Here is a 24,756-nt window from a genome sequence, read left to right on the forward strand (position 1 = left end):
ACTCCTGCTCTGTTTTTTCTCCAAAGTGTTGGATCAGGACTTCAGCTGTTGTGGTTCCAGGATGAAGAAACCCAGCAGGTCAAACTGACTGTCTGACACTTAGTAAACAGCCTGCATGGTGGTCTTCTCACAGTGTTACACTTATAGGACAAGGACGTGTTTGGAGGATGAAGGCTGATTCTAGCTGCTCTGATTGACCCTGAAAGCTGATTGGTTCATGAAAACAGAGACAGCTGGAGCATCACAAACCATCAAATATGAAAGATAAATGTATGAATTTGGATTTTTCTTCAAGAGAGAACACAGGACACGTCTTCCAGAAAAAGTCAAACAGATTGACTGAAATGATCTTTATAAAGATGTGAAACATTCATCAACATGTCTGAGTTAAAACAAGATGTGAACAGAATATCTGACCTGCTACAGTTCTGATCTGACCAGCTGTCTGCAGTCCAGTTCTGGTTCTGGATCTTATCCCACACTGTGGACAGGAGAAACCTCCTGAGGAAGCAGACTGGTCCCAGTATGAGCTGATGCAGCGTCTGCAGAACCAGTGTCCACAGCTGGTAGAGACTGGATCCTTCAGGACGTCCTGACACAAAGGACAGCAGGACAGCTGCTCCTCCTCACAGACACCTCTCCTCTTCCTCCTGTAGAGACATTTCTTCATCACTAAAATGATTTTCTGACTGTTGATGAAAATATCAGGATGTGTGGACACTGTCCAGAAGCTGGGACGTCTCAGAGGACAGTAAAAGAGTTTCCAGGTTTCTGTTTGGATCCAACATTCAGTCTGTGATCAAACTGATGGATCCTTTGATTTCAGCTGCTTCACAAACAAACAAGTTTTTGTTTCTTCTGACTGATTAAACACCGAGAACCTGTTTCAGAAAAGACGTTTCACAAACTCAGAACTTTCTGACTGAGTTGTTGGTTTCAGGCAGGAGGTAACAACTAGTTACACTCAGGAGTCGATGAAAAGTCTCCATCAGTCCAACACAGATAAGTAGCTGGACAGAACGTTTCTTTTGTTCCTCGTGGAAACTTATCAAAAGGCTGCCGTAGCAAAAAGTACTTTATTCTAGTTTACTACGAGTATACTTATTTTACACTAAAACTGAAGCAGTATACTCTCAGGTTACTTTTGATATATCATATTTTATATACTTAATAGTAAAGTAAACTCAGACTAAATACTTTTCAGTATAAGCTAAATAGATTAACTTACATTTCTACTTTTATTCTGAAACTCATCCTGTACTTTAGTATACTTTACTTCTTTCTGCCACAAAGTCAAATACTTAGTAAATCTTGAAAGTATACTAACTTTATACTTCTTTGGACTAAAATGTTTAAAGTTCGTGAAAGTATAAAGTATACTGTTGGAGTTTATCACTGTAAATACATGTTATCATTTTGCTATGAAGAAAATATTATGCTTACTGCTGATTATGCTGCATTTCTACTGAAGGGTTGTGACTGGAAAACAGCTCTGTGCATTCAGCCAGTTTCAGCCACCACCCTCAGATACTTACTGTGTTTCAATACTAGAATGACAAGCTTTACACGTGTATCTGGATGTGACCTGATTCCTCCCTGCTGCTATATGATTTCTGATAACCAATACTATACGATCACACAATGATGCTTAACCAATGAAATGCCTTTGGGTGTGTTGTTGTGCAACTTGCAGAGTGAATAAAAAGGCTGATCACTGGGAGGTCATTTGAAGAGGTTTAGAGTTTTCTCAAGTTGTCTTCTCCACGGTAATGATTGTGATTTGAACCCTGACTCCGTCTGTTCTTTGTCACTTATGTTTGTGTTTTAGATCCGACATATACTGAAACTAAAATGTGTCCTAGGAGTATTTAACTGATGGCAGTATATAGCCTAGAGGAGTGTAAGTTACTTGCATGCTTGGAAGTATAGTTTTATTAACCAAGAATGTGTTGTTATAAAGTTGTGTAAAACTCAAATAGAAAGACGACTATTAGAATATTAGTTAAAGGTCGGTTGTGGCACAAGTTGATGATTAAATGTCTTCAAGTACAAAACTTGGATTTTGCATGAAATAGGGATTTATATATGAATAAATATTAAACTTAAAAATGTAAAACCCACTTGCAGGAAATAAAACCATAACATTATTGTGTTTTGTCTTTATTTGACTGATTAATTAGAAGTGATTATTGCATATGGAGTTCCTGACAGATGTACCATCTGCTGCATCCACACAGCATCACATTTCCTCTGCATCAACATACGGTTGCCTTGGAAACCTGCTGCACATCACCAATGGCGCACAGTAAACAGGAGTGTGATACAAAGTTTTTGTTCCATTGAACATTGGTGAGTTGAATGAGGGCTGAGAATATAATTCAGATAAATGAGAGGGGTCTGGCTGCAGGCCTCCACTGTGGGGACAGTTCTGCTGCAGGTTCCACTCTCAGCCCACCTCCACCGCAGGGCAGGAAGAAAAAGACTTTTTAAATTAAGTTACATTATGGAACTGCATAGAAGATATTTCTAAATAAAATACACAGACAATCAGCAGACGGTGTGTTATAACCACTGTGTCGCCGTCTGGATAAACAACAATAAACACACTGATCACACAAACGTATCGTCTCCTGTCCTTTTCATAAAAATATATACTTTTCAGTTAATAATATCCCTTTAAATGTTTTTCTGATTTTATTGTGTAAAATATTGATAACTGTGGATGATAAGACCACTAAGTATGTGTACTTGAGCAGTAAGACTTTAGATCTTTAGCTGAATGTTCTGTTTATAAGATGTTTTTACTGGTGACAACATGACAGTTATAGTTTCCTATTTTTTATTTTTGTTTACTTTTGTTTGGTTTCAGTGAAGCTCTGCAGCCAGACGGTGTTGAGATAAATAATGGACTGCAGGGTGAAACAGAAAATCAGGAAATGATGAAACATCTAAATGAGGTCTGATCAGACTCTACCGACGGAGATTCCTGCCAATGATTTGAGTCTAAATGTCGACCGGTCTTTCAGCAAAAGGAAACAACGTCTGATCAGCCATTTAGTTCCGTCTGAATGTGCAGCTGAAGACGAGAAACTCAAGAGTTGCTGGTTCTAAACCTGCCAGACAGCAGGTTACTCTCACAGAGTATGTTACCATGGTAACTGACTCCGAGTCCAGCAGAACTCACTCTGTGAAACAGAAAACTCAGTTTCCTTTAACTCTGCATGAAATAAGTGAGTTTTGACTAAAGCTGCTTTCTGAAAGAAGCGCCGAGTCATCTGCCTGCAGGTTGATGTTAAACTCCAAACTTCCTGCAGCAACATCTGACACCTTTCCTCTGACAATATTCACTTCATATGGAGACATCACTGCTGCTAGATTTCAGCTTGTTTAACATAAAAATACATTTTAATTCTCTTTTATAAAAAGAAAGAAATAAAACTATTTGGTAATGACAAACAAAAGTAACGTTCTAACCCTGATACAGAAGAGGATCAATAACCTGCTGATATTCTCAGTGTGAGATGATGAGAAAAGAGCAGCTTAAATAAAACCAGACAGAACTGATACATGAAGGTTGTTGAGGATTACTGGAGCTGCTGAGCTCTGATCAATGAGGATGATCAGAAACTTCTAAACAAAACATGACAAAAACTTTTTGAAAACAAACTTTTTTAAATTTAACACAAAATGAAGAAACAAAATTCAGAGACAAATATTCCTCAGGTGTCGGTAACAGAAACATTTTGATCAGTTTAGCAGAGTTTCTGAAAATAAGAAATAAAATAGAAAATAAAGAAACGAATGAAGAGAAACGTTTTCACATGACCTGAATAAAACATCAAGTTTCTTCTAAAAGGATCATTTTACTTTCTGACATAAAAACTTCTGTCAAACATCAACTAATATGAAGTCACTGAAGATCCTGAAAACTTGGTTTCACTTCTCTTACTGTGAGTCTGAAGGTCCAGGTCCATCACTGAAGTGTGGAGGATGATCTTTGGACCGGTCACTCTTCAGAGACACACAGTCGGGTTCTGGAGTCTCTGTTCTCCATCTGTGGTTCTGACCTCTGCAAACACAAACATGTTGTCATTAATTCCACATAAAGTGTGTTTTGTTTGTCTGGTAAATGTCTGATCCTGCTGGATATTTGTTGTAAAACAGACGTGGTTCATCTTGAAGTGATTCTACACATTACAGCAGATTCTTCATTCAGTGAGCAGATGCAGAGATTACCCTCAGAATATCTATTCTATTCTATTGTCATTTAGCAGACACTTTTCTCCAGAGTGACTTAAATCTGAAGTGAGAACAACACAAGCATGAAATCAGACAGCAGGAGACATCAGAGACCAGTGTTAGTCAGACTGCTGGGAGTCCAGTTGGACACAGTGCTGCCATGTAGTGACAGAAGCTGTGTCATTTTTGTTGTTTGTTTCCTTCCCTCCCTGCAATAGTCGCTTTGTTAAAATACAGGAAACAATATTTCACACAATATCATCAAACTGCACATTGTTGCTGTTCATGGAGCTTAAATATCTTCATCATCATCATCATCACAGCGTGTCGGACTGATCAGTGAATCACCGGACTGCCGCCACAACGCTGCACCTGCAGTTTCTCATACATCTATGTCAGGCGGAAGAAGAAGTAGTTATGAGGAATCGTCCCGAACCTCCCGATCGATTCCACTCATCAGGATTGTGTGCAGACTCATCAGGTCCGTTTTTATAACATTTTCACTTCTTCACCTTTAAATGAGTTTTCATAAGAAGCTGGCGTGTTCAGCCTCCATCTACAGTGGAAACGGCAGAACTACAAAGTGTCTCTAAATGTCTCAAACTGGTGGCTTATAGATTAGTCACTGCTATTAGATGATTGATTTACTATTTATGAGCAGATGAGCCGTGGGATGGTTCTGGTCCACAGGCAGCCAGCTGAACAGCCCTGCTCGACAGTGTGAAATATATCTCTGTTAATGCTGGGATGCTGGCTTGTACGAAGCTGGCCCAATTCTTCGGTAAGAAAGAACTGCAGCCTTCCAGGAGTTACAAACGGGAAAGTGTAACGTAGCGTTTCAGGAAGTATGCAGTATTAATTTAAATGGAAATATTAGCGCTTCTCACCATAGAATAAAGCCCCATAAGAACAATTTACTCTAGTAAACGTTTGTAGTAAACCATCCATGCTAGAATTACTATTTAGAGTGGACAAACACTTACATCCTTCATATACGCACACTGACTGGAGTAACTAACTTTGTGCAGCGTCGACAAGCTCACATGATATTTTTCTGGGAAGCAGTCTTAGCGTGCGCAGTGTGCAACAGTCCTTTGAGTGTGTTTCATTAATACACGCAAGGATATTTGCAATCCTCCACAATGTGTACAGACAAGCATACATGCAAGAAAACACATTCTCCTGTTGTTTCCACATATTGTCTCATTCCACGTGAAGAACGTTGGTCAACTTGGATGTGTTTAAATGTGTTTTATAAATAAAGTTGATCTTGACTGTGAACCTGTGCCGACCTGGTTAAAAGGACTTTTCACTGGTTTACATTAATGTTGAGTTCAAGAACAAGCAGTTCTAGAGACAACAGGGAGATCATCACACACCCTGAAACACCTGTTTCACTTCTCTTACTGTGAGTCTGAAGGTCCAGGTCCATCACTGAGGTCTGGAGAAAAGTGTTTGGACCAGTCACTCTTCAGAGACACACAGTCGGGTTCTGGAGTCTCTGTTCTCCATCTGTGGTTCTGACCTCTGCAAACACAAACATGTTTTCATTAATTTCACATCAATCAGTGAGAAATTGTCTGATGAAAACCAGTGAAGAAGCTCTGAACACACAAACTGCTGCAGAGAATCAGAAGCTTTCATGTTTGGATCAGTCTTTTTCAGAGGACCAGGATCAGTCAGGTTCCAGGCTATTTCTGAGAGCCTGGAGCCTGTTATCTAAGCTGGACTTAATTCCAGTCTGGATCCAGTCCAGCGATGCAGATCTTCTGGTCTTGTCTGGAACTTGGCTGAATAAAGAATCTCTGACATGGTCCTTTGCTGTCAGCTCCGCCTCTTTTACATCAACTAAAACACATTTTACAACCTGGACAACTGAGCAGCTTTCAATACGCTCATTTCCAGCTCCAGCATCCAGTTGTCATGGCAACAGACTCCGCTAAGACACCAACCCCTTCATGAGCAGTCCACTTACTTTGTATGTGATGGTTCTGGTCCAGTCCTGCAGTCTGGAGGTCTGGATGGGTCCATCACAGCCAGACATCTGGATCCTGCAGACTCTGCTCCGTCCTCGTCTTCCTCGTCTTCCTGAGAGGTAAAGCAGAAACACTCAGAACTAAAGAATGAAAACAAACATGTCTGTTCAGGTCTGAGACCCAAACAGAAACCAGTTTCTGACCTCCTGCTTTTCCTTCTGCTTCTTCTGGCTTCCTGTCAGAAATCAGACGTCAGACTGACTTTGTGATGACAGAAACATCTGGATCAGCTGATGTTTTCCAGCTGAGTTTCTGCTGCAGTGAAATCCTCCAACATGAACAAAGTCAGGAGGAAAAAAGCCAAACAGTCATTTAACACAACTTGAAGCTGGAATCAAAGGATCTCCAGAATCCAAAAGATTTCAATGAAATTAACTTTGAACAAGTTCAGAAACTGAAAACATGAACTCCGAACTTCAACTGGGGCGGCTGTAGCTCAGGAGGAAGAGCAGTTGTAATTCAACTGGTAAGTTGGGGGATCGATTCCAGGCTTCCCCTGAAATGCCGAAGTGTCCTAGGGCAAGACACTGAACCCCAAAACTGCCCCCCGATGTGCCTATTGGGGTATGAGTGTGTTGTATGAGTGTGTGTGAATGGGTGAATGTGACAAGTAGTATAAAGCGCTTTGAGTGGTCTGTATGACTAGAAAAGCGCTGTACAAGTCCATTTACCATTTAACAATTCATTTTAAACTTGTCAGAACTTTGAACAAGTTCATGAGAAACATGAAGCTTCACAATACGAAGAGATATTTTTTATAAAAACCAAACAACAAAATGATGACTGCTTCGGGTGGCTGAGGAGAGAAGCAGCTGCTGAGTCAGTGTGGAAGTTGCTGAGTCACTGGTCCACTGACTGAATATTTAACTTCATTAAAACAGGAGCATGCGGCTTGAAGTATTGGTGGATAGAATACCTTTTTAGTTTCATGCAGTTTCAATCCCACTGCAGAAAAACACATGTAGGCAGCTGCAAATGAAGTATTATCTTTTAGTAAGGTAATGTAGACCTTTTGAACTAGACCATGATTTTATATTTCTCAACCTATTTCACACTCGATCCAATTAAACCCATTCGGCTGTTTCTACATCTAGTGGTGGAAACCTAACAAATGCCGCCAATAATATCACTGGAATTATGATTTGAAGACTTCTTGTCTTTCTAAAAAGTTCTCTGTCATCAGGAAAGTTTCCACTTCCAAAAGCATATGAAAAAAGTCATTTTATTACAGTACAAAGTACAAATCTGGTGTCAATGGCTGGAGAATTATTGACAGCAGGACGGATCCATTAAACGACACAAGAACATGGAAATATTGACACGTTGGAGTTCCTAAACATCCTCCTTCGTAAATCATCGTGTTTTAATTCAGCTTCTAAATGTCTGGAATCGCGTTGCGGACAAAAGATCCGATCCTTCAGGTGAGAGGAGACAGTTAGAAACTCAGTTTCTTTAGCCTGAACCTGCCTGAACATTGAAGTTTAATCCACCAGAAAGCACAAAAACAGGCCAAAATGTGTCTTTATTTCATTTCCCAGAGAAAATCACACAGTTATGTTAAAGTTTCACCGTGAAATTAGACTTTTCTGCTGCGTCACACCTGAGAAACAGAAAGTCGCGCAGACTAACCGGTCAGGTTAATAAAAGCTGTTTGTATTGACGGAGAATCGGAGTTTAGCTTTTCTTCCTGTCCACTCCTGAGAGGAAACACACTCACACACTCTGAGGGGAAAGAACAATGTTGTTCACACACTCACCTTTAAGCAGAACTCAGGTGTTCTCTAGTTGCTGTCGTCTCAAAATGAAGCTGAACTACTTTTCACTTTCTTCTCTCCTCCCACCTGAGATCAGAGTCCACTCCTGAAGTAAAAAGTAATAATTAAACAAGGAAAACATGGATAAAATAACAGTAAAATAAATGAGAATAAAATAAGACATATAATATCAAATAAAAGAAGAAGAGTAAATGATTTCCATTAAATGAATTCATCAGAAACATCTAATTCAAAGCCTGGGTTTAAAAACATCAACAGTTTCAGACGCCTTCAGGTCCTCTGGCAGACTGGTCCACAAATGTGGAGCATAAAAACTAAAAGAAGACTCACCTTGAGTCTTTGTGAAGATGTTTGCTGTTTGTAAAAGTCACCTATTAGAGGACCTGAGGGCTCTGGAGGCTCACAGTCATTAAGAATGTCTGAAAGTAAGAAGAACCAAGACTGTTAAGAGTCTTCTAAACCAGTAAAAGAACCTTCAAATGGAGCCTGAAGTGAACTGGAAACCAGTGCAGAGACTTCAGGATGGGTGATGTGGGCTCTCTTTCTGGTCCCCGTCAGCAGACGTGCTGCAGAGTTCTGCAGCAGCTGCAGCCGTGCTGAAGTTTTCATTGGGAGAACAGAAAGAAGAGCATTGCAATGATCCATCCTGCAGGTGATGAAAGCATGGATCAGAGTCTGCATCGGCTTGAGAGAGAAACGCTCCAACTCTGGCCATGTTTTCCAGCTGCTAGAAACAAGTCTGAGTGACGTTCTTGATGTGGGTGTGAAAGCTGAGATGAGAGTCAAACATGACTCTGAACCAGGGGCGTAGACTTCATTTTAAAAGTGAAGGGGACAAATTGTTTAGAAATCTATAGACTGATTTATCATCCTCTCGCATTCAGCTGCACCTATCAGCTAAAGAACTACATCACTACAAACAGCACAGCACCAGGGAACCAACTTTACTTCTTTAAAATGACAAACTATCAAACTCTAAAGTCCAAATCTAAAGCTGCTAAACTGCTTGAGTTGACATAGAATGACCCTGGAGCGTCTACAGGGAGAGTAGTCAGATTATTATGTGCCAAATGACAAGACTAAAAACTAAAAGTTTGGTAAAATACCATTCCTGTTTAAATATATCAGCGCCAAAATGACATGGAAGTGACAAGGTAACAGCGGAAATAAGCTACATCATTTAATATAACAGAAACAATGATGAGTAAAAGTGACCCAACAATAAACATGTCAACAAAAAGATGTTGCTATTTTATCATTTATTTTATCATTAATGATGGCAGCACAGATGTGGAAAATTAATCAGTGAAGAAGAATGTTTTGACCAACGCCTGCTGCCTGATACAGCAGTCAAATCATATTTGCAAATAAATGAATAAAAACAAATATTGTCTTTGAAATGACAGATAAACAACATCTGTGTAAATATTTCCATTTTGAACGAAGGGAATCAAAGACTACAGGCTCTCCTGAAAAACTATATTACAAAATAATATCATGAGCTCGAAATTTCATTTTACACTCGAGCAGAAACAGAAATAAGATCAAAATAAATAAGTTTATGTTCATGGTTTTGTGGGGGCTGTAACTAAATAATAAATAAATGAATGAACTATACATACAGGAGTAAAAGTGAAATTGAGAATTTAATCTCAAAATCCCTTTTAATGCTGTAAATATTTTCTCTCAGTCAGTTCTAACAGAGAAATTCTAAGGCAGGACTTCTGGTATAATTTCTCCTCACCTGCTGTGAAGACCATCCATGTCCATCTCTGCTGCTGGCCTCTGGCCCAGGGATCCCCAATCCTGGTCCTCGAGGACCGGTGTCCTGCAGGTTTTCCAAGTGTTCCTTCTGGAACACACCTGACTCAGACTCAGACAAGCTTTGCACGTGTCTGCTAAATACACACTGGTTTGAATCAGGTGCGTTGCAGCAGGGACACTTGGAAAACCTGCAGGTCAGCGGTCCTCGAGGACCAGGATTGGGGATCCCTGCTCCGGCCCACTTTCTCCTCCCTCACGCTGCTCCTTCTATTGTAGAAAGATAAAAAAGATTTGCAAAACAACAGTAAGGAGAACTTCTGTGCAGAAATTAAGAAGGAATGGAGGAAAATCAGCAAAAATTCAAGCAAGCGTTTTGTTTCTTTAGTACAATGTTACTTCCACAGAAGTAAATAGTACTCATCCAAATAATTACTTGAGTAAGAGTAAAAAAAAAAAAACAATTATCTGGTAAAATAAACCACTCAAGTGCTGTGTAGCCTAACATCTGATTTTATTCATCAAATAAAATTATTGCAATCATTCAATCAAAATAATAATCAGCAATCATAAAAGTCATGTACTATAAACTTTAACTACCACAAAAATAAATTAAATCTTTATAAATATAACAGTGAAAGGAACACAAATACATTAATTTTCTTATTTTCTACCCAAAATGAGTCATCTTAGAGTGGCCTAAATAGTAGCTTAACTTTACTTGAGTAAGAGCAGCTTATTGTTACTTTAGAATAATGTTACTCAAAAACATTTTTGCAACAAAACAACTCCCAAGAGTAACCACATCTCCACAAAGCTTCAACCAGGACTCCATTGTTTGCGTTGTCAAGGCAACAGTGACTGACGGATATGATTTGGCTCATAACAAGTGGGGTTCAAGTCACGTCAGAATGTGGGATTTTGGGAGGAATGAAAAGGTGTAAATCTAAATTTAAATTCAGTTTATAAATTTACACGGACATTTACTGAAATATATTAAAATTTGTAATATATTTATATAAATTTAATAAAGGATGTTTTAAAGAATACATAAAAATACATAGGTTTCCAAAAAAAAAATTCACGTATCCCCTGGAATGCCTTGAAGTACCCCAGCGGTACCATACCCCCGTTTGAGAAACAGTACATTCATGGGTATTCTGATCCAATCAGAAATAACCAGAAAATACAATTATACAACTTTAATTATCCAGTTTATTCTGAAGTGATCTTATTCAATTTGCTTTCTTTTCTATTTCAGAGGTTTAAAAAAAAAAAAGTACCTAACGTTGGATTTGTGCAACATGAGAATTTCATGTAATACCACTTTGACAAGTAAAATAAAGCTTTGTTTAAAACTGCTGTTTAATACTGTGTTTTAATGTCTGAGATGTCTAAGTGTTGGAGTTTTTTTTTTTCTTCAGGACCTGGTCTGATGTGGTCCAGATGCCAAAAATATAATGAAACAAGCTTAATGTGCAGTTTCACAAATAGAATAAAGGTTTCACAAATCAGACACTTTGTTTTCATGAATCTGCATCGTATGTGGAATATTTTAGTCCAGGTTTGAAGACTCTAAGTATTGTAGATTTTTGTCAGGACCTGGTCTAATGTGGCCCAGATGCCAAAAATGTCATAAAATGAGCCTATTTTGCATTTTCACAAATAGAATAAAAGTAGGGCTGGGCGATTAATCGATTTAATTGATTAATTCGAATTTGCTGTTCATGACGATTTATTTTTACGAAAATTGGGAATTTTCTTTTTTCCCTGCCATCACCTTTTGGGCTTCCGTACCTTATAGTGACGTCAGTGCGCTCCCGCTGGTTTCCAACAGAAACGTATAAACACAACATGGCAGCTAGAAACTTACAAGAAGTGCCCCCTCTGCGTTTCCAGTACATTTTGTTGCAAATAAAAACGATATTTGTACGTTTCGACAAACAACAGTTGGGATTGGGGGGGGGGGGGGGGGGGATCGATTAAAATCGGAAGTTGGATTTGGTTTAAAAAAATCGGATATTTTATTTTTTGGCCATATCGCTCAGCCCTAAGTAAAGGTTTCACAAATCAGACACTATGTTTTCATGAATCTGCATAGTATGTTGAATATTTTAGTCCAGATTTGAAGAATCTAAGTATTGTGGATTTATTCAGGACCTGGTCTAATGTGGTTTAGTTTCCAAAAAAAATCAGTGGAAATTGCCCTTCACACATATTGCGAATCGGAAGCAACGAATCGGAAGCTAACTTCAGCCTCGTATGCCAGATAGCAGCACTATGGGCTACTTTATGACTAACAAGTGCTCCAAGTTATTTATTTAGACTAACATAGAACATCTGTCCATCTTTGCTGTTAAAGGTGATTCCCAGGATCAATATGGTAATTGACATATGAAGCGGGATCCAATGTGCTGTCTACATGGATGTTAATGACAGAAACTGCCCACCCAGCAGTCATGATAACTAGCATGCGGAGCTAGCATAGTTGCTGCTCATTTAAAACACCTTATTTGAACAAGACAAACTAGAAAAGCACTCGGAGAGGGCAAACCTCCTTTTCACATTTCCAACAAGTCCTGAAAATGTCATGAAAATCCGTCCATAACTTTTTGAGTTATCTTGAACACAAACAGATAAACGGCAGGTAAAACATGACCTCCGTGGCGGAGGTAATAAAATGTACTTACCGCTGTCGTGTTTTTCTTTCCATCCTCCTCTTTCTTCTTCCTTCTTTTCTGACTTGCTGGTGGATAATTGCGCTTGATGATGGTCAGATTTTCATATCCAGCCAGCAGTAGAAATCACGGACCTGGCTGGAAACAGTCAGTAAGTACCGCAGTGATGGGGCCCCGTTAAGGGGGATTCCACTAACCGCGTCGTTGCTTTTTCCTGCATCGACCATCATAGAATTTGAAAGAGCACACAGTTTCTGGTTGCATTTAACTCATAATAATTTGTTGTCTTGGGACTCCTGGCAGCTCGAGGCCCCAGGAAATTGCCTGTGTGCAGCTAGAGCCTTTCTCCATCACCTGCTTTGTTGTAATAATACACACCTCCTGTACCATCAGACATGTTAAACTAGCTGATTATTTCATGCAGCAGATTAGATGTGAGCACAATGAACAAAAGACAGTATGTAGTGCAAAGTGTAGAACAACAGAATATTTTGCATTAACTGTATAAAACAGAGCTGCAACATCCAAAACAGGATTATTTAACAAAGTAGTTTGATCTGAGGTGCAGCAGCTACTAGAACTCTTCCAGCTTCACTACATGTGTCATACAAAACACAAAGTACAGGAGAAAAACAAGATAAAGCTCAAATCTTTATCAATCCAACATGAAGATATTTGAAAGCCAATATTGATCAAACAATGCAAACTTTCACATGATATCATTATCTGATTTATTCAGAATGTTTCATAAAGATCAGATTATTCTGGATTTAATCATTTCAAATAGAATTGAATAGAAGGCAGACATTAGTAAATGCTCTCTCTCTTGTGGATAATATGATGTAGCTCATCTGAAGCAGCTAAGCATGAATAATTATTGTGAGTAAAGCCGAAATAAACTTCAATCATTCTGATGAAGCAAAACTGTTTCAAGTCCAACATGTTGCTCTTCCTCTGATAGACCTGCAGGGGGCAGTCATGTTCCTCTGCACAAATCACTTTTACAGCTTTCACACCAAAAGCATCAGAATCCATTTAAATATAATGTGTCCAGTAAATGTCAAGTCAGGAAAATGTTCATGAAGGATGAAAACTTTGAGTTTGGAGCTGATCTGTAAACATGACTCAGCAGAAATCAACATTCATGTTCAGATCCAGATAAAAGTCCTCTAAAATATCAAGTGGATTTGATTTCTTTCTGCTGCTTTTAGGATGATGCTTCACAAAGATGTGCTGAGCTCAGAAAACACAGAATGTGTGAGTTCCTCACGTTACGGTGAGTTTGTACACAAACATGAAGCAGCATCGTCCTTCTGAACTAACAAAAGGATTTTATGAAACGTTCCTGAGGAAGAAAGCAGACATTTTCTTCCTGCAAGGATCTGATCTGTTTGTTTTAGTTCCCATCAGGATTTTCTAGCAGGAGACAAGTTTGTCAGCATCACTGACCTTTGACTTGGTCAGTGTGGAGAGAGAAAATCCAGCCTCTATGTTGCTTTAATAAGGCAGAAAATAACACTTCAAGCTTCTATCAAGAAAATCTCCACAACAAATCCAAGTTCAGTTCTTCAAAAGAAAGACATGACCCACACTGACGCTTCACATGAACACACACATGAAATCTGTGCAGAAACAGGGAATCAGGATCAGAATGAATCTGAGTTGGAAATAAAACTCAGCACAGTGATCAGAAACGTGTCAACAGTTCCATCTTTTCTTTCTATTTCTCTTTTTTCCACATCTGTAGAGTTTATCTCTTCAGAGCCAGTTTTTTATTTTAGACTTTCTGGCATTTAGTAGTTCATGATCCTCTTCTCCAAACCAGTATGGCTGCTCTCTTTCCAGCCACTCCAGGAGCTTTTCTCTCTCATTGTTGTTTAGAAGTCCTGATGCGTGGTATCCCTCCACCAACAGCTGCTCTCCGATGCTGTGCTGCAGCTTTACATGGTCTCCACAGAAAAAGTCCAGTCTGTTGTTGTATCGGCTGAGTCCTGTGGAGTTCACATGCTGAGAAAAGAAAGATGATCTGAATTCACCCTTCTTTATGTAGAGATAAACATCTGACAGGCTGTGAACGTATGAGCACGTTTACCAATGCTGGATGATTGGTAAATGACTGATCAATGCTAAATGATGATTGATGAATGATTTCTAAAGCTGGAACTGTGCTCATATCCAGAGGAAGACAATATTCAGGATGATCTGCTGGAGTCAGTGGAATGATTTGATGTTGGCTGTTGGGGCTTTCTATCAATCTGATGTTGCTGTGGTGAGTTGGAGAAAAAAGCAGCAGGTCTGGACACTAGAATAAACACTTCATTAGATTCCAAGCTCACAGTGACGTTTTCATCCCAAACGCTCTTCATCAGAACAGCCAGAACAGAACATCTCCTAGAAATACAGTCCATGTCCAAACAGGTCACATGAGCACCCAGTAAGCAGCATCCCAGTTCAGCCCAGAAGGGGATATTAGAAGTGGAGCAACAAGTTGCAGGTGAACTGACAGAGCAGAGAACATTCCAGAAACTTTCTGATGAATGTGAAGAGCTGAAAAATAAAGTGGCTAAAGAAACGCCGGCTGGCAGGAAGAAGAGCTTTGAGAGGGATGCTACCAATGTGAAGGAGAGTCTCTCAGTGGGGAAAGCCAGCACCTCAGGGAGGCCCACACTGGGATCCACTTCCTTCATACTTGCTCTAGATATTCCACATCTACTCCAATGACACACATCAGTTAGTAAGTGATGCTGAATATGAGTCCAGCTGTGTTACTGGACACAGAAACAACAGATGGATCATCCATCAGTTAGAGGAAAAACATCTGGATGAGAGAATGACTTATCCTGCCAGAGATCCTACTGAGGACCACATTCATCTTTCATATCCTGGACTTTGCTCACATAGAGATGGAAACGTCTCCATCTTTCTATGTTTTAGGACACAAAGCAGCTGGAGTCCCTTTTTTAAACAAATAAAAGCACCTTCTAAGCATAGTTGCCTTAATAATGACAATAAGAAGAATAAAAATGATGATTATTATGATCTTCCTTTCTGAAAACTCAAATGTTTTATGTGATGAAGAAGAAGTCATTTAGGGAATTCTATTGAAGTGGAAACCTTTTCACAGATTGACTTAAAAAGCAGAAGTCGGTGTTTTTCTCCTCCCTGGTATCCAGTTAGGATAACAGACTTCTTACTGGGCTTTTATTGCATTTTTCCCAGGATGAAGCAGGAACTCCGAGTTTTGCTGCTTTTCCTTAAAAACAACAAGCCACAAACTACTGCAAGAACTCTGCTCTCACTAGAAGTTCATCAGAACAAATGAATCCTAAAAGTTCTTCACAAGGTTTTGGTGTTGAAGCAAAGCCAGAGAATGGGAGTTAGCCACACCTTCATCCCTTTCAAAGTGAGCTGCATCATCTTCAGCATCTGCTGTAGAAGCTGAGTTTGCTGCTGGTGAAGAACTCCTTCTTTGAGGCTTTGCTCCTCCTGAAAGCTCTCCTGTGCTTGGGAGAGCTTTTTCCTGGAGGCCTCCTTCTCCTTCTCAATCTGCTGCTGGATCTTCCTCTTACGCTCCAGCTCCGCCTGACGCCTCTTCTCCTCTTCCTCTCTTTGCCGTTGCTCTTCTTCTTGCCGTCTCTCTCGCTCCTTTCTTTCTTTCTCTGCTTTTTCTTCTTCACTTCTACCTGTAGAAAAACAGAAAGATGCAGAAAGTCACGTTAGCTTCTAACTTCTATCACTCCATGCTCATCAGTGTACGAGCTGCTTATTTTTTCTGCTTTTCTGGAACATTTAGCCCACATCTTCCAACTTCTGGCTCTTTTATTGCCTGAAATTGCTGCAGCTTTTCAGAAATGTTGCAATAAAAGCTGTGATGTTTCTGTTTTTTCCATGAAGAAACATTTATTTATTTATCTTGTTTGTCTGAGTTTGCTGAGTCATGAAAACAGCAAAAAACAGCAAGAAATGTATTTTTAAGCCACGACAAACGTAAAATCTCTGAAAAACTGTGAGTTGAAACTCTTCATTAAATGTGAGCTCCCAGTAAATAGTTTTCTGTTCCACTTTATATTGAAGCTGAGTCGACTAAAGCAAACTTTTCCAGTTCAAACTGGAAACTCCTTCATTCCCACCATCCCAGTATGGTGACCAAGCGCCTTCATGGGGGATTAAATGGCAGCATTTTCACAAAGCGCTCCTCACTCTAACCTTCATCATGCAGCAAATATGATGCTAGAAACACCAAGAAATACTTTCGAGTTGCTCTAACTTCATGCCGATGAAGAATAGAAAGTATTCCAGCAAGAATGAAAGTACTACGAGTCTGTCTGGCATCTCAGGTGATGGAGAAGTGGCTGCAACCAGTAAGACCAGCATTCTTCTTCCTGCTCTTCATCACTTACTTTAAGAAATGATGGAAAAGGTTCTTGATGAAAAGCGGAGCCCGTCTCAGACACTTTAAACCATTGCACTTTGGCTTGAGGAGCAGCGGTCCAGAGGAAGAAACTGCACCAGTAAAAGAATCTTTGGCTGCTTCTAGCTGAACTTCTGGATGTGATAAAGATCCCATAAGGCACGGCAAGTTTATCTGAACAGCACATTTCATGTAGAAAACAATTCAAAGTGCTTTCCATAAAACATGAAAAGCTTCCATGTGGTGCAAAGAAAGCAGAAGTTGAGCTGGAAGCAGTGGATATGAGGCTTCCAGCCTCCAGGAGGAACTGAGGCTTTAATCAGCAACACAAGAAAGAAATGATGAAATGAAGGAGAAGAAGATCATTTAGGGCATTTTAATCTGGAGGGATTGAGGAAAATGTTTCCGTTTCCTTCAGATTTAAAGTGAAAGAATTCCTAAAGCTCGGCCTTATCAGCTGTTTCTGTGTTTCTCTCTGAATCTCAATGAATCAGACAATTAAAGAAACAGCTCAGAATAAAAGCTCATTTCATTTCTTTTCTTCTTATTAAAACTTACCAAAGTGTGGACATCGCTCCACTACCTGACCAGAAGAATTATTGATCAGTTCAACATATCTGCGCTCACTGCTTTCTCTTAAGGTGGATGAATCTCCACCCCCCCATGTCTTAAGGTCCCAGTCTGACTGCTTTTCATCTGGAAGGTCCAGCTGATATTTGGGAAAGAAATCTTCTCCGTATTCTCTTGTGCTATTTCTGTATCGTGTCCAAACATCCTGAGAAAAGTGGAAAAAGAGGGAAAAGCAGGAATTAATGATGATTTACTGAAGTGCAACTTTTCTCCTGAAATGTGTGAAACTTGCATGTTTTCCTCTGTCAAGCAGCCAGTTAGAAGGAGTCGTACTGGTTATGGAGCCTTTGTTTCCCATCATTCAGCCTCTGGAAGAAGAAAGAAAAGATAGCAGAATGAATTCAGTCTAAACTGTTGCGCTCAGGTTTGTTCCGTCTCATTTCTTTCTTCCTTCATTATTCCAGTGGGAAACATCCACTTCTGATGTGAAGAGCAAAGTCCTCCTCGCTGCTATGGACTGAGGTTAGACGCTGAGTTTACTTCTTCAGACTGACCTCAGCAGCAAAAAACACTAAAACTCTGCTAGAAGAAAGTTCAAATGACTCCAGTTTTTATGACTATGAAGCTTCATCTTGTACTTGTGCTAAAAAGAAAAAGAAAGAGGCAAACAGGATTTCAGATAGTTGTGTCCAACATGTTGGGAGGTAACCAGTATGATGAAAATAATCCAGCTTGACTTCTACTCACACACTGCATCAATACAAAGTGCTGCTGTCACAGTAAATCTAAAACAAACACTAACTCGGCAGAAGGTTTGGGGATTTAAAACAACTCCCATTAAACAAAGACCAGGCAACGTACAAAGGAAACTTTTTCACTGGAAAATATTCATCAAGGGACTTGATAAGGGATCTATAGTTGATCAATTCTTCTCTTTTATCAAACAACTTTCTAAATGAATCAATCCAAGGAATCACTATCATGTCTGATAGCGATCCATACCTACAGGGCCATAAACAGTGTTGTGATGGAGAATGTTCAAACCTTCCACAGTCACAGTGAAACAGTATATATATGTACAGGAATGTCATGATCATGTTGCTGTTAAACCTGCCACTCTGTTGCAGAAAAGTTCATCCCAGTTTTAGGAAAAACATCAGCAGCTTTCACGTCTTCCTGCGTCCCAACCCTTGATTGTTGGAGTTAAAGGTGACTTTATTTCCCAGCTAGAAGAGGACAAATATTCTAGTATGATCTGACACATTTAGCCAGATTTTAAAAGCCGTGTTAAAGTTTCTCTTTTTGTTCTTTATTGTGATATTAAGTGTAAAAATACAGGACATGGGACCCCGTACAAACACATCTGAGGAGAGGAAGGAGAGAGAGAGGAAGGAGGAAAAAGACAGAATAAAGCAAAACTAAAAGGAAGAGGTCCATGTTTGGCCAGGAAATGTGACATTATGTGGGTAGAAGTCATTTTGAGTTGGCTGGACTGGAGAGGGAGAAGAAAGAGAAACCATATCCAGGATATATGCTTATATACACACATACATATATAATGAGGCTAAAGATGACTCAGAATGATACTGATAATGATGACTATACCAATAATCTAAAAAGAAACAGACAAGGAAAAATCCCAGCAGAAGAAAAAAGAAAGAGATAAATAGATGAAATGAAATAATAAATAAATGATGAAGGAAATAGATTCAAGCAGCCGAGGGCCGTTGGAGGCAGGCTTGAGTGGGAAGTTGGGATGAAGCAGCCGGGACCGCCCGATTCCGACGTTATCACCTGATTAAACTACCTGAACTTCATAAATAGAAATGTGGTCTTCTGTGATGCTGGAGGATGATGAAGATGATGATGGTTAGGCCTTAAAAAATGAAGGATCTGCTGCCATCAGGAGCATTTAGGAATCAGAAGCGATCAGAGTTTGAGTCTCTGTTTTCCATTGTGTGGCAAGATAACAGCCTCCAGATGGCATGAGGAGGAACTCCAGTGATAGAACATGATCAGGTTGATCACTGATGCATGTCCATTTAACTACTTGTTTCCTACACAAGCTCCCAAAACCAGCTGGACAACAATGATCTTAGAAGACATTTGAACAATATTGTTCAGGTTGGTTTTGCTTCTGAAAGCAACAAAGAAAAGAAAAAGTTGAAAGAATCCTGAAAATGTGATGAAATGTTGTCAGAAACATGAAAAGAGCTTGACCTCTGCTGCAGGTGGATCCTCTGTTGCCCTTTTTAAGAAGGACCTTTCACTCAAGCCTGAAATGTGACAGAAACACAAACAGTTCCAGGTAAGAGTCCACAATCTGCAGCTTTTCTCACTGAATGATGCTGAGTTTTGGAAGGCAGAGCTCCTTCGAAAATCAACCATTATTTCTTTGCTTTTTCTTCCATTTAGCTCCAACAGATGTTGACCGCTGTGACCCTTCTCTGTCCCACCAACCAGTCTCAGCAGGCTGGTGTCATCAGAGACTTCATGAGGTCAACTTGCTTTATGGGATGCCCGACAGCTGCTGGTGTGTCATCAACACTGGAAAATCTAACTACACTGGAAAAACTGAAGCTTAGATTTACTTCATTTTGTTGAGGAAACACTTTTACACTGAAAACTATGAAGCTGGAAACCAGTTCAACCACTTCTATTGACCTCATCAGTTGAGTAAGTGGAAGTAAAGGAAATGAAGTTGACATGAATGACTGTAGCTGTTGCAGTAACATGTAAAACTGACTTCATATCACTGGAATAAGAAAGAAACTTCAAATCAGGACATTAAAAACTGAGTAGATATACTGAAATACTTGGTAAATGTAACTAATGAAATGATGATCTGATGAAGAGGATCTGTCATATTTACTTCATGTTTTAAACTAAATCTATCTAAAAAAAAAAAAAAGCACATCATAGTTTTTCATTCAACATTTATTTGTATGAATATGACATTATATCCATCAGGCTTTGTGTAATATATCTGAAGCAGGTCCATTCTCTAAAAACAGCCAGTTAAACTAAACTCTGTGTCCAACGGATCAAACATGATGCATTTATCTAGATTTAGCTTGTATATATGACAAGTGTTTGCTGCTTCAACCTGCTTACTGTTACTAATACGTACGTGGAAATTCACTTGCTATTTGAACAGCATCCGCTTGTCAAAGGAACTCAGAGCTTTGCAGCTTTAGAAAAAAGTGCATTTCCACCCTGCACAAATAACACTTGCCATCCTATGAGCACACTAAAATCATGAATATGTGAGAAATGTTTCCAGGAACATGTTCCACATGCCCATAAAAAACAAACAGGCTGCAACAAGTTTTACTTTACCTTGTAACTTCTGTGCTGAACATTTTGTCAGTGTGGTGAGACAATTACCAAAATAAAAGCCCTTTTTTCCTGCTGCAGCCCACTGACGTCACCAGGAGGACCAAGACTTGGACTGAACTAAAGTGTTGATCTGACTAGAAAGCAGTGATCAATAACACTACAAATCAGTTCCAATGACATAAGAGGCAACGAGGCGACGGCACCAGCCTCCCTCACTACAGACCAGTAAGAATTAAACAGGACTGTGCAGCAGTTTGACAAGATGGACATTTTAAAGCAGCTTAGTCTTAGTGTGCAAGACAAAATCCTGTTTAAGTGCAAACAGAGTAAAACTAAGCAGCTAACTTTTAGTTGTGGAAACGGCGACACATTAACGTCATACATTAGTAAACCTTCCAATGAATGTGACCTTCTGTTTAACAAGTCCGAAGCTTTCGGAGCAGCTGTGTGAAATGTTGTCATCTAGAATACACACAGGTCATTTTTCACTCTCTGAAGCTGGACTTAAAGGTTTCCAGGGTCCAGCTCCAGGAAGCCTCTTTGAAATCCTTCCACACTAGATGTGAGATTGGTGGGTATTTCAGATGCAGACCACCGGCTCGTCCCAACAGATAACAGTCTCTGCTGAGATGCTGAAGATTACTGAGGACAGTAATGATCCTACATCAGTAGGTTCAGCCGAGCCGTCTCGGTTGGGTAAATCTTCATCACGTCCTCAGCAGGCGCATCAGCATCTTCCTGTAAACATGACAATATTAACAGCTTGAAGTTCATTTTAATGACACATATTTCAAGAAATGGACACATAAAAAGTTGTTTTCACATTAAAGCTGGAGAATTAGCTTTTCCACTAATTATCAACCAGACTGTTGTAGATTTGTTCAAACTGGATCACAATGATTTGGCTTGAACTGAATATATCTGAGCCATGACATGACTTTGCTGTTTATTGACGCTGTACAAATAAAGCTTCATTGAAGTGAATTGAAGATGCACGGAGGAACATTTGGACTCTGCAGTGGAAACGTTTTAAACAAACGCTGTTCTCTGATGTACTTTCTGGCAGTAGTTTACCTGCAGTAGCCTGTACACGATGCCACAGTGGAAAATGTTGCAACGATACACAACATGATACAAACGGAATTCACACTTTCCTTTACGGCACGTTGAAAAAGGTGGACGAGGCTTCTTGATGACTGTCGTCTACCAAATGTCATTAAATCCATCCGAGAAAACAATGTGAAGCAGTAACTCTTGACAACGTGCACATCATCAGCAGTAAATGTTCTGGACTAACAGCCACTGTGTTGGCAAGGTGTCCCCCCCACTGATCTGTAGATATTGTATTCAGCGGCTGGGTGGAAAATCTCAGCATCAAATCCGACACAAATGCTGACATACAACTCCACTGGAACATGTCAAGTCCAAGTCATGTGAAATCTGCACTGAAACGTGCACTACTGCACAACTTTCTAAAGCTTTATTTATTATTGGGACTCAGCTCAAAGTTAGTTTTGATCCCAAAAGCCAAAATATGAAAGTCTTCAAACTCCTGAAAGAGATGTACGGCACTAAGCTCAAAGTGTCTGACTGAAGTACCTGCATCCTCTCCCAGATGATCAATGACACATCGGATGGCCACCTCTCGTCTTCTCAATGGGAAACTCACTGGAAAATAGAAAGTCTCAACTGGAGCAAAATATGTCAGTGTGGACATTCAAACATGTCTTTGCTCCTCTGTTCTGGCTTAAACAAAACTACTGCAGGTAAATTAACAGCAGAGACATTAAAACCTCAGCAGCAGAGAAAACTTGTGTTTGTGGAGAAGCAGATCGTACATACAGGCAAACTAAACATATGAAGTCTGGCAGATAAAAACAGAAAGACAGTTGTCCTGAAAAGCTGGAGGAGCAGTAACAGGAGTTTCCAGATGAACACACAGTAAAAGAGAGACGAGTCAAAGGGAATAAAAAAAAGCCTGATTAGAATGAAATGTCTAAAGTCAGCAGAGATCTGACACAAAGCTGTGAATGAGACGGTTAAACTATGATTAAGGCTGGTATTATATAATGCATAGCAGGGAAATGAAATGATTTTACCTGAAGCAGAATCTTTCTTTGTGCCCGCTGTTGTTGTCCTGCAGCATTATTCTGGGTTTGGAAAGGGGACCAGTTGGAGGAAATACAAGTCCAACACTGGAATGAATGTTCAAGCTTCAGTTGTGTCATCTGATGAAACTCTGCACTGACCTGACTGACTGATATGACTATAACTGAGGATTGTGCAGCAAACTGCAGCCTTTTTAAAACTGAACCTACCTCCACTCCCTCCAGTTGCTGCTCTTTGTTAACATGTGGAAAATAAAGGCAGAAGACAGATGGACTTTCCTTTGCAGAAATGGGATCCAAAGGGACCAAATGTCCCCACAGTTTCAGGTGAATATTTTACAGGAGCAGCAACAACTCACATCCTCCACATGATTTATCCTCCATGACCAATCACTGCAGCTCATTTTTCTATCTTTGTTGTACTAAGATTTCAGATTTTAGCTTCTCCTTTCCTCCCAGGTTGAAGTCGACTCAGTCAGGATGAAGATCCTGTTTGCAACACATCAGACCCGTTGACCTCATCCATCCTTCCGTCTCATAGTTGGACTCAACAATGGTTCCTCCAACATTTCAGCTCTTTGTTTCAAACTGTCCTTCTCCTCACACATGATGTGCAGAAATCTACAAGTTGATTTTTCCCTTTGGTCATATCTTCTTGCCAGGTAAGGTCCGAGTTGTAAGTCATGGTGGTCAGTAGCAGTTACAGGAAGTGACTTTATCTCCAGATAGACCAGTTTTTAACATAAAACTGTTGCTTTAACTGCTGGCAGATGTGACCCACTGAAGTTTGCTGCTAAAGTTGTGGATGATGCAAAAACCTTTTAATAAGATGCAACCTGATATCTTCATGTTGTAACTAACAGAGTTCAGCAGGTTGTTGTGATTCGGCACATCTCTTACTGTGTTGAAGAATAAAGCTGCTCAGACCAAATCCTCTCTTTCAGGCTCCTTAGAACTGGACCGGCTAGTTTTCAGCCTCATCGACTGGATTTACATCTATGTTGGCACATTTTGAACAAATTACAGCTGAAATGGGACCTGGATTAGCACTTTGCACAGAGCTGAACATGAAGACAAACATTTCTGGAACTTTGTAACATAAATAAAATCAAAATCAAATGAAATTTTCTTTATAAAACACTTTTCATGCACAAAGCAACACAAAGTGCTTCACATGATAAAAACTATTTCTGCAGATTAAAAACAAACATTTAAAACACCTTCACACACCACAGTATATAACAGCAATTTAAACACACACAGCTCATTATAATCTCTTTCACACACACACAAAGCACAAACACACTTCCTCCCCATTCTGCACAAACATGAACTCCCATCCCTCGTTACTGTCTCTGAACTGAAAAGCATCAATAGAATGAAAACATCTGGCTTGCTGTGCAATGCAGAGCCGGATTAAATAAAAGGACTACATTAGGCACACTGCATGTTTTGGGCCCCCTTCCATCGATGTTATTCATGAACTGAAATCCAAAACTTACCAAAGACACTAATAAAAGTTAATTCACATTTTACATTGCATGTCTTTGGTTAAGACTTGGTTGTTTGTATGCCATAAGTCATGTATTGAATGTTAAACAGACTTTTTTTTTCATTTTCATTACTTATATGTTATTATACAGCTGGCTCTACTAAATGCCATTAAATTATCCTTATCTTATCCATTGGGAGTGCCATTGTTGAGGCAGTAGTATCAGTAAATAAGTTATAGGTGTCAGTAAACTATGCAAACAGAGCAAATAAGATAAATGTTTTAAGCTATAGCATTTAGCAGAAAATCTTCATTAAATGTGTTGATCAGATTAAATTGTTACATAA

General features: G+C 39.5%; 1 protein-coding gene across 1 annotated transcript in view; it reads right to left on the reverse strand.

The window, feature by feature from the left end:
* Positions 1–24,756, reverse strand: part of LOC306770757 (NACHT, LRR and PYD domains-containing protein 12-like) — a 203,309-nt gene that overhangs the window by 117,554 nt on the left and 60,999 nt on the right. Inside the window, exons 7-8 of the mRNA XM_079259681.1 lie at positions 5,647–5,766; positions 3,950–4,069 (exon numbers count right to left, since the gene is read on the reverse strand). Coding sequence (XP_079115807.1) covers positions 3,950–4,069; positions 5,647–5,766 — 240 coding nt within the window. The remainder of the gene's footprint in view (positions 1–3,949; positions 4,070–5,646; positions 5,767–24,756) is intronic.

The sequence above is a fragment of the Telmatherina bonti genome (genome assembly GCF_933228915.1).
Source record: "Telmatherina bonti genome assembly, chromosome: 20".
Taxonomy (NCBI): Eukaryota; Metazoa; Chordata; class Actinopteri; order Atheriniformes; family Telmatherinidae; genus Telmatherina; species Telmatherina bonti.